Genomic DNA, 13309 nt, shown 5'->3' on the forward strand with positions numbered 1-13309 from the left:
CTCTTCTTCATTTTGTGGATCAGAGATGTTTGATTTTTCTTCTTGATTCTCTGGATTAGAAATGTTTGACTTGTCTTCTTGGTTTTCTGAATTAGGAATTTCTGATTTTTCTTCTTCATTTTGTGGATCAGGGATGTTTGATTTCTCTTCTTGGTTTTCTGGATTAGGAGTGTTTGATTTCTCCTCTTGATTCTCTGGATTAGAAATGTTTGACTGGTCTTCTTGGTTTTCTGAATTAGGAATTTTTGATTTCTCTTCTTCATTTTGTGGATCAGGAAGGTTTGATGTCTCTTCTTGATTCTCAGGATCAGGGATGTTTGATTTCTCTTCTTGATTTTCTGGATTATCAGTGTTTGATTCCTCTTCCTGGTTTTTTGAATTAGCAATGATTGATTTCTCTTCTTCATTTCGTGGATCAGAGATGTTTGACTTCTCCTCTTGATTCTCTGGATCAGGGATGTTTAATTTCTCTTGGTTTTCTGGATCAGAGATGTTCGTCTTGTCTTCTTGCACACGGTTTTCAGCTGCGGGATCTTCAGTTGTGGAGACAGCTTCTGCATCAGACTCTGGAGGACTCTTCTTACTGACCTGTTAAAATGTCAATATTCACACCACTCTGAAATATTTTCAATAATTTGTCATGTTCTGTAACACTAGACGACAAGAGAGTAATATTCGTAAATATTGGTACTGAAACTATCAACTATCAACTATCAATCACAAGGTATCTTGTGAGGCAACATACATCTTCGGATGCTTCCAGAGCTTTGCTGATTACCGTTTCCTCCTGCTTCAGCTTCTCCTGGTGCAGCATTTCTTCTCTTGCTTTGGCTCGCTCCTCCTCCAACAAGGCCAAGTGGGCTTTTTTCTGCATGCAAAGGAAATATGCTGCACTAATGCCTTGAGATACCACATTATTACAATCATTTTAACACCTTTTATGCCTGGAGGTTTCCAAAACAGGTAGTTTTTTTTTCACCTCTCATGAACAAAAAAAGCAACTATTTCTGAAAACGATCCCATGGTAAAAGTTCATTTTTCCATAGCGCCCATCGGCTTTATATCATTCAGTCTGAGGAGCTTACACTGTCTAAGCGTCTGTGATCCTCCAGCAGCTCTAAAACAAGTATTTGGAGATCAGAGCTTGAAGCTGGTAAAGGCAATGCAGAGGTATAAGCAGCAGCAGCTTTTGGAAGATCAGTTTAACTAGGTTTTACCGTACAACCCAGGATTTAGTTTCCACTCATTATTATGTTAAATCGTTTGCGTATTATTTAAAATCAACTGTATTTATCATTCATCATTTTAGTTATCCAGCTTCATGTTGCCCTGATGGAGATGGATCTCCTCTTTTGGCCTGTGCCTGTGCTGCAGACGGTGCGTCGTGAAATGCTGCCCCCTGCTGACAGAAACACCAAACAGCGCCTCACCTGCGCCTCGCGCTTCAGGTTGGACTCGTACTTGTAGAGCCAGTGCGCCAGGTACAGGATGGGGTCCGCGGGCCGCTGCTCGGCCACTTCAGCCAGTCCTTCAGTCAGACACCGCCCCACATGCTTCTTTATGTACTCCGAGTCCATGCCGCTTCGTTTCGGAGGTTTAAAGACAGCTTTCAACAGATAAAACCAGGAAAACGCGCTTTAAACTGAACTCATGTTGACAGCAGCTGCAAATGTACGTTAACTTTTAAAGACTCGAACCCATTAAAGTGGAGGAAAATCACATTTCAAAAGACAAACCGTTTTCACTCTTCCAGTATGTGGCGGGTACGTCTCTATGGTAACGGTGTCACACGTAAACGCCTCCCTCAATCATTCGATGGTTCCTACTTCGTGATGACAAAAATTACGCGTAAGTTCTCCCAAAACGTATTTTATATAATTTGCATGCGAATTAATGAGTAGCGCTGACTCTAAGAAACAAACATTCTGCTAAAAAATAAACTTGTCCTGAGGTCAGAGAGTGATATTAGTATTTATGCAAAAAATGTCCGTCCGTGTTTTTTTTTTTCATTTTTCAAACCTTTCAAATACTATTTTTCATGAATTGAAAATTCTAATCTTTTTCAAACTAAACATAGCAATTTTCAAGATTTTAACCTTTTAAACACTATAGTATTTAATCAAAACTATTTTTGCAACTGTACATTTTGAACTTGTACTTTGTACGGTGGCTGCAGAGATCCGGATGTGCCTGCTGAGAAGGTCTGGAGGCTGTCACTCTTTCAACTACTGACATAATGGGGGAGTCAGGTTGTGTTCATCTGTGTATAGGGTGGCTGGGCGCTCCCTTAGAGATAGGTTGAGGAGCTCAGTCATCAGGGAGGAGCTTAGAGTAGAGCCGCTACTCCTCCACATTGAGAGGAGCCAGCTGAGGTGGCTCGGGCACCTCTTTAGGACGCCTCCTGGACGCCTCCCTGGGGAGGTGTTCCGGGCTTGTCCCACCGGGAGGAGACCCTGGGGAAGACCTAGGACACAATGGCGAGACAATGCCTCTCGGCTGGCCTGGAAACACCTCGGGATCCTCCCGGAAGAGCTGGAGGAAGTGTCTAGGGACAGTAGACTGCTGCCCACGACCTGGTCCCGGATAAGCGGTAGAAGATGGATGGATTTTATGTTCTGTGGTGTTATTTTTGTATTATATGGTAAAAGGTCTACTCTCATATAGCGCTTTTCCTCTGCATTAGCAGACCCCAAAGCGGTTTACACTGCATTCACATTTACACCCATTCACACTCACATTCACACACCAGTGGCGGCGGCCACCATGCAAGGCGCTCAGTCCATCCACTGGGGGCAGTTTTGGGTTCAGTGTCTTGCCCAAGGACACTTTGACATGCGGACAGGGGGAGACAGGAATCGAACTAACAACATCCCGATTGCAAGACATCTGTTCTCCCCACTGAACCACAGCCTCTATGCCTGCAATGTTTTCATTACCACTGTCATATGTGTTGCCTTTTTAAGCTACTGTTGCCTTTAAATTGCCTCTTGGGGACAAATAAATTGTTTTCACTGCCTTACTTAATTACTTTATATTAGTACTGGGCAACGATTAAATTTCTTAATCGCGATTAATCGCATAATTTTTCTGCGATTAATTGCGATTAATCGCATTATGGGCAAAAAACCAAAAATGAATTCAAAAGTACTCTGTAATGATCATCTTGCCCCCAGCTGGAGACAGGAATTTTTTTTTTTTTTTTTTTTTTTTGCAAGAGTTTTGTAAGAAGCATAATTCTACAATAATAATTTTACAATTCATCAAATATGATGACACACACACACACACACACACACACACACACACACACACACACCAACACACCAGCAAGAGCAGAGCAGATGAAAAACGAAGTTCGTTATGGCCGCACACTTCCTCAAACTTCATTTTATCTCTAACCCTCAGACAGAGAGGATACATTCAGTCACGCTGAATTGTGCCTTTATTAAGCCAGATTGTGGCGAAAGCCAGTCTGTGGGGACGCAGGCGCTGCGTCGATGCAGGCTCCCCAGCGTGATATTAAGTCCAAGCCGATGATGCACAATTCTTTAATGTCGGCGAGCCAGAATTCGTGCATCAACTCCTGACCGCCGGCCCGGATCCTCACCAGTCTCCTGCCTTTCAGCCCCGCCTTCTCACCTGTCACGGTCATCAGCTGCGTCTCTGTGGGGGTCCACGCTGCTGTCAGAGGCCCGGTGGTGTCCGGGAGCGTCCCGGGCTGCACCAGCGAAATAGTGGCCCCCGTGTCAATAAGGGCCTGACAGCGTTCAGAGTCCAGCTGGCAGGTCAGATAGAGTCCGCTGGTGCGGTCGAAACGACCCACCAGGGTAACGCGGCCTTGGAGGGGAATCTCGGGCATTCCGCTCCCGTCGGCTGAGTAGAACTGGCTCTCGGTGCGGGGGCAGGGCAGTTGCGGGCAATGTGTTCGGGGTTAACTGCACCGGTAACAGCAGTCACTACCGTGGCGATCCGGCGGGGTCGGATGCCGTGCTTGGCGGGCTTCCTCCGTCTCCTCCTCATCGTGGTCAGCCAGGCGAACGCAGGGTTGAGCACCGAATTCGGCCCGTGGCGTGGAGAGAATCGCCTCGGCGCGCTCCGCCTCTGGGAGCGCTTCATCCAGGGTCTGGGGAGTAGCGAGCCGGACGTGTTGGCGGAGCCGCTCTGGAGTGAGTCCCTGCAGAAACACATGGAGCGCTAACTCTTCCAGCGCTCCCACAGGGAAGCTGGGGTAGCCCCGCCGTGCGTGCAGCTGAATATCCGCAGCAAAGGCGCCCAAACTGTCTTCATCCCTGCGGCGGTGGCTGTTAAGCTTCTCTCTCTCGGCTGTCTGTGCCGTGCGCCGCCCAAAGCGCCGCTCAGGTGCGGTGGTCAGTGCAGTCAGGGCCCGCTCTTTCCCCTGGCGCCAAATCGAGGAGCACCTGCTGGGCTTCGCCTTCCAGGGCCAGGGCCAGATGCGTGGCGGTGTCCTGCTCACTCCAGCCGTTGTGCGCCGCTGCAACCCACACCTGCCTCATATAAAGCCCCAGCAGGTTGGTGCCATCATATTTGGGCAGCTTGACGGCAGCTCTCATTGCAGCAGTGTGTGGCTGAGCCTCCGTGTATGCTCGACCGCCACCAACCTCAGCCATTCCCGCCATTTCTGGATGGCGCTTTCGCCGATCACTGGTCCCATCTGGCCGGCTTGGAGTCTCCACTGCTCAGCTATCCGCGCTGCTCTCTCCAGGCGTTTATCCTCCCTCAGATTGCGCTGTTGATCCATTCCACTTCTGACACCAATTGTAATGTCAATGCAGTTGAAATAAGGAGCGTCTTGGTATTTCGTAACTCCAATTTTTATTAAAGGCACCCAAACACATTACACACACAGCATCTTATGCAGCAGCGGTAACCAAAATCACTCCAAGTGTAACATAAATCACAGAACCTGGCCAAAGTAAGACAATAAGTGCTGAATAACGTAACTGATTGTGGCACAACACATCAACAACTTAAGAACATTAACACAATCACTTTTGAACCAAGAAAACAACCCCCTCCCCAGAACATGTCCCACAATGCCTTTCGGCCATTCACCCCAGGTCGCCACTACAGTATTAAACAGGAGGCTGAGTACACCCCAGTAGTGGTAAGTCAGTTTTTTTTTCTTTAATTTTTAAGAGTGTCATTGAACAGCTTACAGAGATGAATCTGTTGTAATGTTGAAATAGAGGCTAGTGTCTTCAGGAAGCATATGTAACCATGCCAGCTGCTGGTGCGGGCAGGTTCAGTTCTGTCCTTTATGACTCTGCTTTGTGTTTTTCTTTCTCTAATAACGAGGAAGGAGACAATTGTAGAAATTTCGCCCCACGATGGCCATTTATTGCTTCCTGCAATAGCAATGAATGAAAATGGTGGTCAGTCATCACATTGGCTTGCAGTCGGGAAACAAACAATCCTTGCGGAAGATCAGAAACCTCCAACCTCAAACTGACGGGCAGCAGCGCACTGATGCGTGAGCCAGAAGGAGAAGGAGACGTTCAAGGACCAACACGCGACTCGTACAACCCAAAAAGTGACGGCAAGTGGAATTATGAATTACTCCGTACACATACAAGGATTTCAAATTGTACTACTTTCAAATGTATCTGTTAGAATTAAGCCTGTGTGCATGTAGTTTTATTAAATGCTTACTAAACCTTTTTTTTTGTCAGTGGACAGCTCAACGTGTTTGCTAATAACACGCAACTTTTTCCATCTTGTCTTTAAGGTCACTCATCCTCTTGAACTTATTGGGATGGACCTGATAGGGAAGCTGGTTTTGACGGACTGGGCGAATCAATATGTCTGTGTCATGATAGATTACTTCACAGAGTGACCACAGGCGACAGAAGTAACTCAGTGCATTCTGAGGTTCTGTCTGTTTGGGGCCCCCAAAAGGATCTAAATTGGACCAGGGAAAGGAGTTCATAAATGAGGTAATACTATTTCATATTCTTTTAAGCGCTCTTACAAGAATACCTGAACAACTAATATTTCAAATTAATGTTCTTAGCAGATGAGACTTTGGTTTACAGGAAACATGCATTCTTTTTACTGGACATCAACATATTACATGATGCACATTCTCCAAAACTAGTGAGCTGCTCTAAATATCTTGCAAGGAAACATGTTCTATGTAGTCAATAGTATTTGTATTTATAGCTCAACAAACTGGTGTGCACAGTGCTCGGGATTAAACGAAGCCTCTGTTCACCATATCGTCAAACCAATGGTTTGGTGGAGAAAATTAACGGCACCATTCAGAGGTGAGAAGATTGCTTTGTGACTTCTTTTTTAATACTTTGATTATATTACTTTTTGAATATATTTATTGGCATAATTATGTTCTGATTGTTGAAGAAGAAGGTGTGTTTGTCACCCCAACCCCCCGTCCCACCTCACTAATCCTATGGCGTAATCGGTGCTGTTTTTAAAGTAGTTCAATTGAGCCTAGAACATCTCAGAGTTAACTTTTTGGGGCTTCTGGCAAAGTAACGTCTGGTTAAAAGTGTGGACCCGGTTGACGATCAGGGGGTGGAGTTCCCAAAAATAAGTGTGAATCACCTAACTCGATATGAAGATCAGAAGCCAAGGATCCCACACAAGCTAGACCCCACATCTGCCCCAGCATCAGGCCCCACATCTGCCCCAGCATCAGGCCCCACAACTGCCCTGGGGTCAAGCCTCTCTGCTGCCCGGGCATCAACCCCGACACCCACTGCAGCTGCTGCAGTTCCGTCACCCGCCGCCATTTGACCAACAGCAGTCCCGTCAAAGGCCCTGGGACGACCTGCATCGACAGCAGCATCAGATATCAAAGAAAAGAGTATGAAAATTCTCATCTTCCCACTGAATTTTTCCATTTCTATATGTTATTTGTTACAAGAAGCATTTCTCAAAATGTATGGTTTAAAATCTTGGACTGGCTGTATGAGAGAGAAAGACTCTTTGACTGATACTTCATAATTGTTTTACAGGTATCCGAGATGCATGGGCAGGGAAGAGCCCTGCTGCTGTCAAGAATAGGGCTGTTTAAAATATTTTTTGCTGACATTTCAGACTGCTCCAAATGCAGAACTGGAAAGTGAGGTAATGTCCTTATGGTTATCTAGTAATATCTGTCAATGAAATGCTCTGTTTGTCTCGTCAGGTGAAAAATGCACAGAATGCACCTTTTGCAGTCATATTGTGTGTTTATGTAATTTTCTGAATTTCAGTATACAACTTTTATTTTTCAGATAATTAACAGCTACCTCACGGTGCCTGTGGAGGACTTTAATCAGCAGAACACTGAGAAGGCTGGACTTAGTGACAACTTTGCAGCAACTTGCATGTGGGAACAAAAACGTGCAAAGCTGAAGGTTTACACTTCAATGAATGCAGGCTGATCGTTGAAGACATTGTTTGGTTTTTTTTTTTTTTTGGTTTTCTTTTGTTTTCATTTTATGTGATAGCTGACACAAATGTTTTATTTTATTTTCATGTTTCAGTTGGATCCAATAAGACAGATTTCCCCCATGGCTCAAGGTGGTGGACATGCAGGTGAGAAGAGGAGGAGAATCATGCTTACTGTTGATCACCTAATCATATTTAACAAAAATTATATATAATATATGTTTAAGGTTTGCTTCTTAATCACACTGAACCGTAAAACGACAAACAGCAGTAATTGTAAAACAGAAAGGCAGGTGAAGTGAAACCTCAGCCGCGCGCGTTCACGTGAAGGAGGGGGAGTGGGAATTTTTCTGGGAGTCAAAAAATACTACAACACCGGGACGCTTTACTCACTGGGAAAAGGAGAAGGTGGGAAAATTGTAGCAGGCTCAGTTTCCAAGAAACCGATGACACCCAGTTAACATTTGTAATCACAGATATCATTCTGCTCGTATAGTCATAGTACGCACCTTTCAGCCAAATATAGCTCCCATATTGACAGGAAGACTCGTCGCACCAGACTGTAGGAAGCCCGCCGATGCAGCCAGGCCCCGATGAGCCCTGCAGACGGAATCTTTTACCTTTTCTGACCCCATTCGACCCATTTATGATCTCATTTGTACATAAAAATAATTCAGATTTTTGGTCCATACTTTCCGTGGGTCTCCACTTGCTTTAATTTATCATGAAAATAGAATTTTGTTGAATCATTTAAGAGATAAGCTCAGGAGTTACCAGAAACACCGTAAATCTGAAGCTGCTGACTATAAAACAATTAAAATGTTTAATTATGTTTCAGTATGTTCGCTTTAAAACCGACTTTCCTCATATTGTACATCTTGGTTATTTGTGACTGAAGCAGCCTGTAAATCTGGTGCTTTTAGGTTTTTGGCGCGATCAATCAGCGCAAATAATCGAGCCTTACTGGAGACATCCCACCAAGAAAATACTCCACATCTATTATATATATATATATATATATATATATATATATATATATATATATATATATATATATATATATATGACATTTCAACTGTTGTATGTTAATCTGTACTGGACAACATGATCCACAGATCAATGGATCCATGATTTGCGCAGCAAGCGCAAAACTTTCTTCTCAGATTTCAAAGGTTCAAAGGCCTTGATCTTTTTTCATAAACAAGAAATGAAACAAGGAAAGGGAAATTGGGTGTGTGCACACTGCGCTGCACTAACTGGAACTGAAACACTGGTTTGCAAAGGACAAAGTGTCATGACGCACCACGGAGTAATAATCATAAGAGACTAGTTCAGGATAAGAATATTCATGCATATAAACTCATGGTGTGATGAAAGCGTGATGAACTGCATCAGTGCTGTGCTGTGAGGGATCAGTGTCAGGTGAGGGAGTCTGCGTCTCTGCGTCCTGGCCGCTGCAGCAGCAGCGTCTGCGCGCTCCTTCCGTGCGCGCCGCGGCAGCACTTCTGCGTTTTATTCCGGCTTTTGGCGCCGTGACACCGACGTCGTAAATGTGCTTGACCAGCTGTGTGGGAACGGACGGGAAGCGCTTCCGCTGCCGAAAGTGTCAGAGGTCTGATGTGATCCTACCTGGAGCGACTCCTCCGGTTTCACTGCCGGTCGGACGCCACACTGCGTCAGCAACAGCTGTCCTGCTGCCCCGCGCCGGCTGCCAGAAGGGGCAGAATTACACCCTCAGAGTAAGGCTTTGACGGAACACTGGGTTTTTTCAACTTTCTTGGATTCTGTGGGAATATTTGGTGTAACGTGTAAGGTAACGAACCAGCCGGCTGACCGTCTCTTCCATGCGTAAAAATAATTAAAAAAAAGTTCTCCTGAGAGTTGAAGAGGTTCTTGTCAGACTGCAGGTTGGAGAGTTTCTCTGAAGGTTTAACGTGATATTTATCATTTCCCTGATTGTTTTGCTTTATGGTTATCAGAGTTAAAGTCACAGATTAGTCGTCTTAACGGGTTTGGATATGTTTTTAAGTAATTTGATTGTCTTTATCATACTAAACTATGGAGCATTTCTTCAGTTTCCCATTATATTGTGTGCTGTGTGACAAAGCTTTGATTCTGAAGTTGGATGATCATTTAAAAAGAACTACTTTCAGCTCTTGGTTGAGATTATGTCAGAAAGTGTGTCAGTTCCTTCATTATTAAGAGCACATTTGTTCTCATAGTAAGTCGAGCTGAATTAGAGCTTTGGTCAAACTGGAATTGGTAACTTTTCAGCTTTCCTGAAGTGTTGGAAGGATGCTTAAACTCCCGCTTTGCAGTAGATTTGGATAAAAATGCATGAGCATCATTTATTCTCCTGTCAGACATGTGGCTTTAATGCCACTTTGCAGCCTTGTCAGCCCCCAGAATCCCTCCTCCCTCAGGGGGGCAAAGTTTTTTTAAATTATTTTTAGCCCATGTCTTCATGGCAGATGGGCAGGATACCGTGATGCTGTGGATGCTCATGCCCCTGCGTTTCTGTGCAGTTAATCCATGTTGCCCAAATCAGAGTTGTGGGACTATGGAGACAGCCTGGCTGCTCCAGGCAGAGCAGATCTGTGGAAGCAGTGGAGATCAGGCCAGCAGTGTACCTGCAGCTCCTCCGGCCCGGCAGCAGGGCCGAGGCAGATTTCATTCTGGATGAGGACCTTCAGAGGGTACTTTTAAACTCCTCGAGTGAGTGCTGTTGTCCATGTTCCACAGTTTCTGAAGAAGGTGACTGCACCGGCAGCACATGTTAGAAAGCTTTAGCGTGCATATTGCAGAAAGGTGTGCATGGATGTGTTGTCTTCCTGCGCCCGAGTGTGTTTGTGGGTCGAACCATCACATGTTCTTGGACGCAGAAGGTGTCGGTTTTGAGTTTCTTTCACCAAGTGAACCCATGTGACCGCTTGGCTAGGCCTCTGTTTTTTCCAGAGTATTCAAAAGGTGAAGTAAGGTTACATAAAAGACGAATAAAACTTTTTTTTTTCAAAACCATTGCCATTTTATTTACAGTGATTAAATCTGACGAGGTTTGATGTGAGACTTTGCGTCTTTACATGCAGAAATATAATGTCATACATTTTTTTATAATTACAATTTGAATGTTCAGAATTTATTGTGCCCCATTCATGTATGTTTTTCATTTTCAATGTGTGCATGTGGGTATTACAATAGTTCCTCACAAGCTCAAAGGAATATTCTGTGGATCATTTCCACACATCTACTCCGATTCCTGTGCTGTGAGAGCAAAGGCCAAATGGGTCAGTTTGAGAGAGCAAACTTCTGTTTCCTAGATATCCAAAACAGCTTCATTTGACTATATTAGTCGTCTTTCTAAATCAAGTCTTTGGCCATATTCCTTTCTTAAGATCTAAATGGGTGAGTGGGTAATTCATTCATGAACACAAGAAAACGGGGGCTGAGCTGTAGGATTTACTCAATTCTGCTCGATGTTATTAGGTTTTGATCAGTTGCTGCTCTTGATCTGTATCGGTGGAGCTCTTGTATTTCTTTGAATGTTTTGAGTAATAATTATCATCTAATTATTATCTCCCAGCAAAGATGCAGGTATGCTCACAATCCATGCATTATGCTGACAAATTTCAATCAGATTCATAATTTCGTATCAGCCGAGGGGTCACATGTGGTCCTTCAATGCCCAGGTCTGATGGGTGCCATAATCATTTCCTAGCTTTAAGTCATGAGGCTGCCATTATTAAGCAGATTAAAGCTGTCATTGTCAAACATTTGCCAAAGCCCTGCCTGTCGTCAGCTGGAGAAACATTGTTAGGCCTCACGCGCTATTCCAGGTCTGGATTTATGCGTGAGTGGATCTATAAGTCCGACCATCCGACTCCAGCTGAGAGATTACACCGGGCCTTCACGGCTCCTCGGCATGCGGCGGCAGAGGCATACCGTCAGTGACGGCAGCTGTCCTCTGGGCCGCCGCATCAAGCTCGTAACCTCTGAGGAAGACGTCAGTGAAAGAATGGATGTCGATCATTTCTTGTCTGCTCGCGGCTCTGATTCAGTTTGTCAGCAGCGTCTGAAGGCATGGCAGGAAGCAGCGACAGGTGGAGGGGCCTGTTTTGATGCGGCTCCCTATAGGGTTAGAAATACAAGGTTAACCGGCGGGTGACAGGGTGTTGATTCAAGCCGGGAGGGAGCAAACTACAGCGCTGTGATTTGACCCCGTGAGAAAACAGGGAGCAGGAGCACGGCGAATGTCAAACAGCGGCGGATAAAAGCCCTTGTTTGCTCTGTAGATCTGTCGTTTACAACTTAGCCACATTCCCAGAGCGGTAAGTGCTGCATAATGAGGGAACCGTCATCCTGTCACCGGAGGAGCCGTTACAGACCCGTCAGCATCATGCGAGCTGCTCCAGAACTGTTAAAAAAAAAAAGAAAGCGATGATTTCCATTTGATGTTCTCTCTTCGAGAATTAGCTTTCATATTTGCCAAACTGGCTCCAGCTCAGCGTCTCCTGCTGCATGAACTCAGGTTGCCCCTGTGACAAAAGCCAGAATCTGGTTGGGCTTGTTTCCGGAGGTGAATATTGGCATTCGCATTCCGCGGCCGGCTAGTGTAACCAAGAGGTGTCTACATTACCCCGTCTATATCCTCAACCGGAATGTCACAGGTCACATGGCCCTCACTGACATGCAAGCTGATATATATATATTACTGTCAAGGAAGGCTTCGGAGATCCGGCGTTGCCTCGTTCTTCCTCGGTTCGTCACACTTCTCCAGCGTGGCCCACTGAGCCCGGTCACTCAGCCGGTCGTTTCCAGTCAGATGAACCGTCAGCAGCCGTCCCTCAGTAACACGGTGGGACGTTACCGTCAACTGCAGCTCCGTTTAAATCCCGTCCGTCTGCATGTGCAGCAACTACAATGTGCAAGACCTTTGACCCTTTATGAGGCCGCTTTCTAAAATCTGTGTAAACTCAACATTTAAACTACAGTAGACACTTATGAGTTGTTATTCAATCAAATCTCATGTAAAGTGACATCAAACTGACCAAAATGAAGAATTCATCCTCATTTTAAAGACAAATATATGCATGAAAATCAAGGAATTGAGAGAAAAACATAACAAACCCTGCTTAGAAAGAGGACTAAAGGAGTCTTATGGCCACAGGAAGGAAGGATTTCCTGTTTGCTCAGTAATAGTTACCCTCGCCTCCGGGACGTTAATGTGCACCGTACTCATGTTCAAGTAATAAGATGCTTTCCGAAAGCAGACGGGCCGAACGCGGGCTTATCGGTGGCTCCGAGCTCCGAGGCCGTGTAAACAAACACTCAAAACGCAACGAAACTTTACCGTTTTTACTTAAAAATACTGTTTCTTTAAAAGGGCTTTAGTTTGCACAAGTGGTCACAGCACTGACAGCACCGCCGGTTCTTTTAACTTCTGATGTTCTACCTCAGCTTTTGTGATTACTTCTTTACATATCTTTGAAAACGGGCTGCCAATTTGAACTTTCTCGTGACCCGCATTCATTTCTGAATTTATAACAAAACTTTCTGTGCTCATATTGGTGCAAGTGTCAGGCTTTAAAAGACACATACATAGATGGAGCCACAAAACTCTGCCTGATGCCAGAAGGTATTACTTACCTAACTGACGGGAGACACAAGGCAACAAGCGACTCGGCGGGACTTTTTTGAGGTTGGCCGTGTGTCAGTAAAGGGACTTTAGTTTCTTTAAAAAGGACATTTGATGGCTTCAGCAGTGCAGGTGTGACGTAGCGCAATCAGAAATGTTCTCCGTAAGCCACGCAGAAGCACATCCATCCTCAGGACGGGTATTTTAAGGTTGGCTCAGGGCTGGGAGCAGCGAGGCCCACGGCCCGAGTCAGGGGTGGGGGGG

The 13309-nt window shown here is 45.1% G+C and overlaps 1 protein-coding gene across 1 annotated transcript; it reads right to left on the minus strand.

The window, feature by feature from the left end:
- Nucleotides 1–706: 706 nt before the first annotated feature.
- On the minus strand, nucleotides 707–9085 carry dydc2 (DPY30 domain containing 2). Its single transcript, XM_030098791.1, has 3 exons — nucleotides 9043–9085; nucleotides 1431–1606; nucleotides 707–868 (listed from the first exon to the last, which is right to left on the minus strand). The coding sequence occupies exons 2-3, from the start codon at nucleotides 1575–1577 to the stop codon at nucleotides 707–709; spliced, it is 309 nt and encodes a 102-aa protein (XP_029954651.1). The 5' UTR covers nucleotides 1578–1606; nucleotides 9043–9085.
- Nucleotides 9086–13309: the final 4224 nt, after the last annotated feature.

Source organism: Salarias fasciatus, chromosome 8, assembly GCF_902148845.1.
Source record: "Salarias fasciatus chromosome 8, fSalaFa1.1, whole genome shotgun sequence".
NCBI lineage: Eukaryota > Metazoa > Chordata > Actinopteri > Blenniiformes > Blenniidae > Salarias > Salarias fasciatus.

What these genes read in the sequence shown, in the direction of transcription:
- dydc2 (XM_030098791.1), bottom strand. Translation starts at nt 1,577, where the DNA reads ATGGACTCGGAGTACATAAAGAAGCATGTGGGGCGGTGTCTGACTGAA. An exon ending in ACCTGAAGCGCGAGGCGCAG is followed by an intron (nt 869 to 1,430) that starts GTGAGGCGCTGT and finishes CTTTGCATGCAG; the next exon opens with AAAAAAGCCCACTTGGCCTT.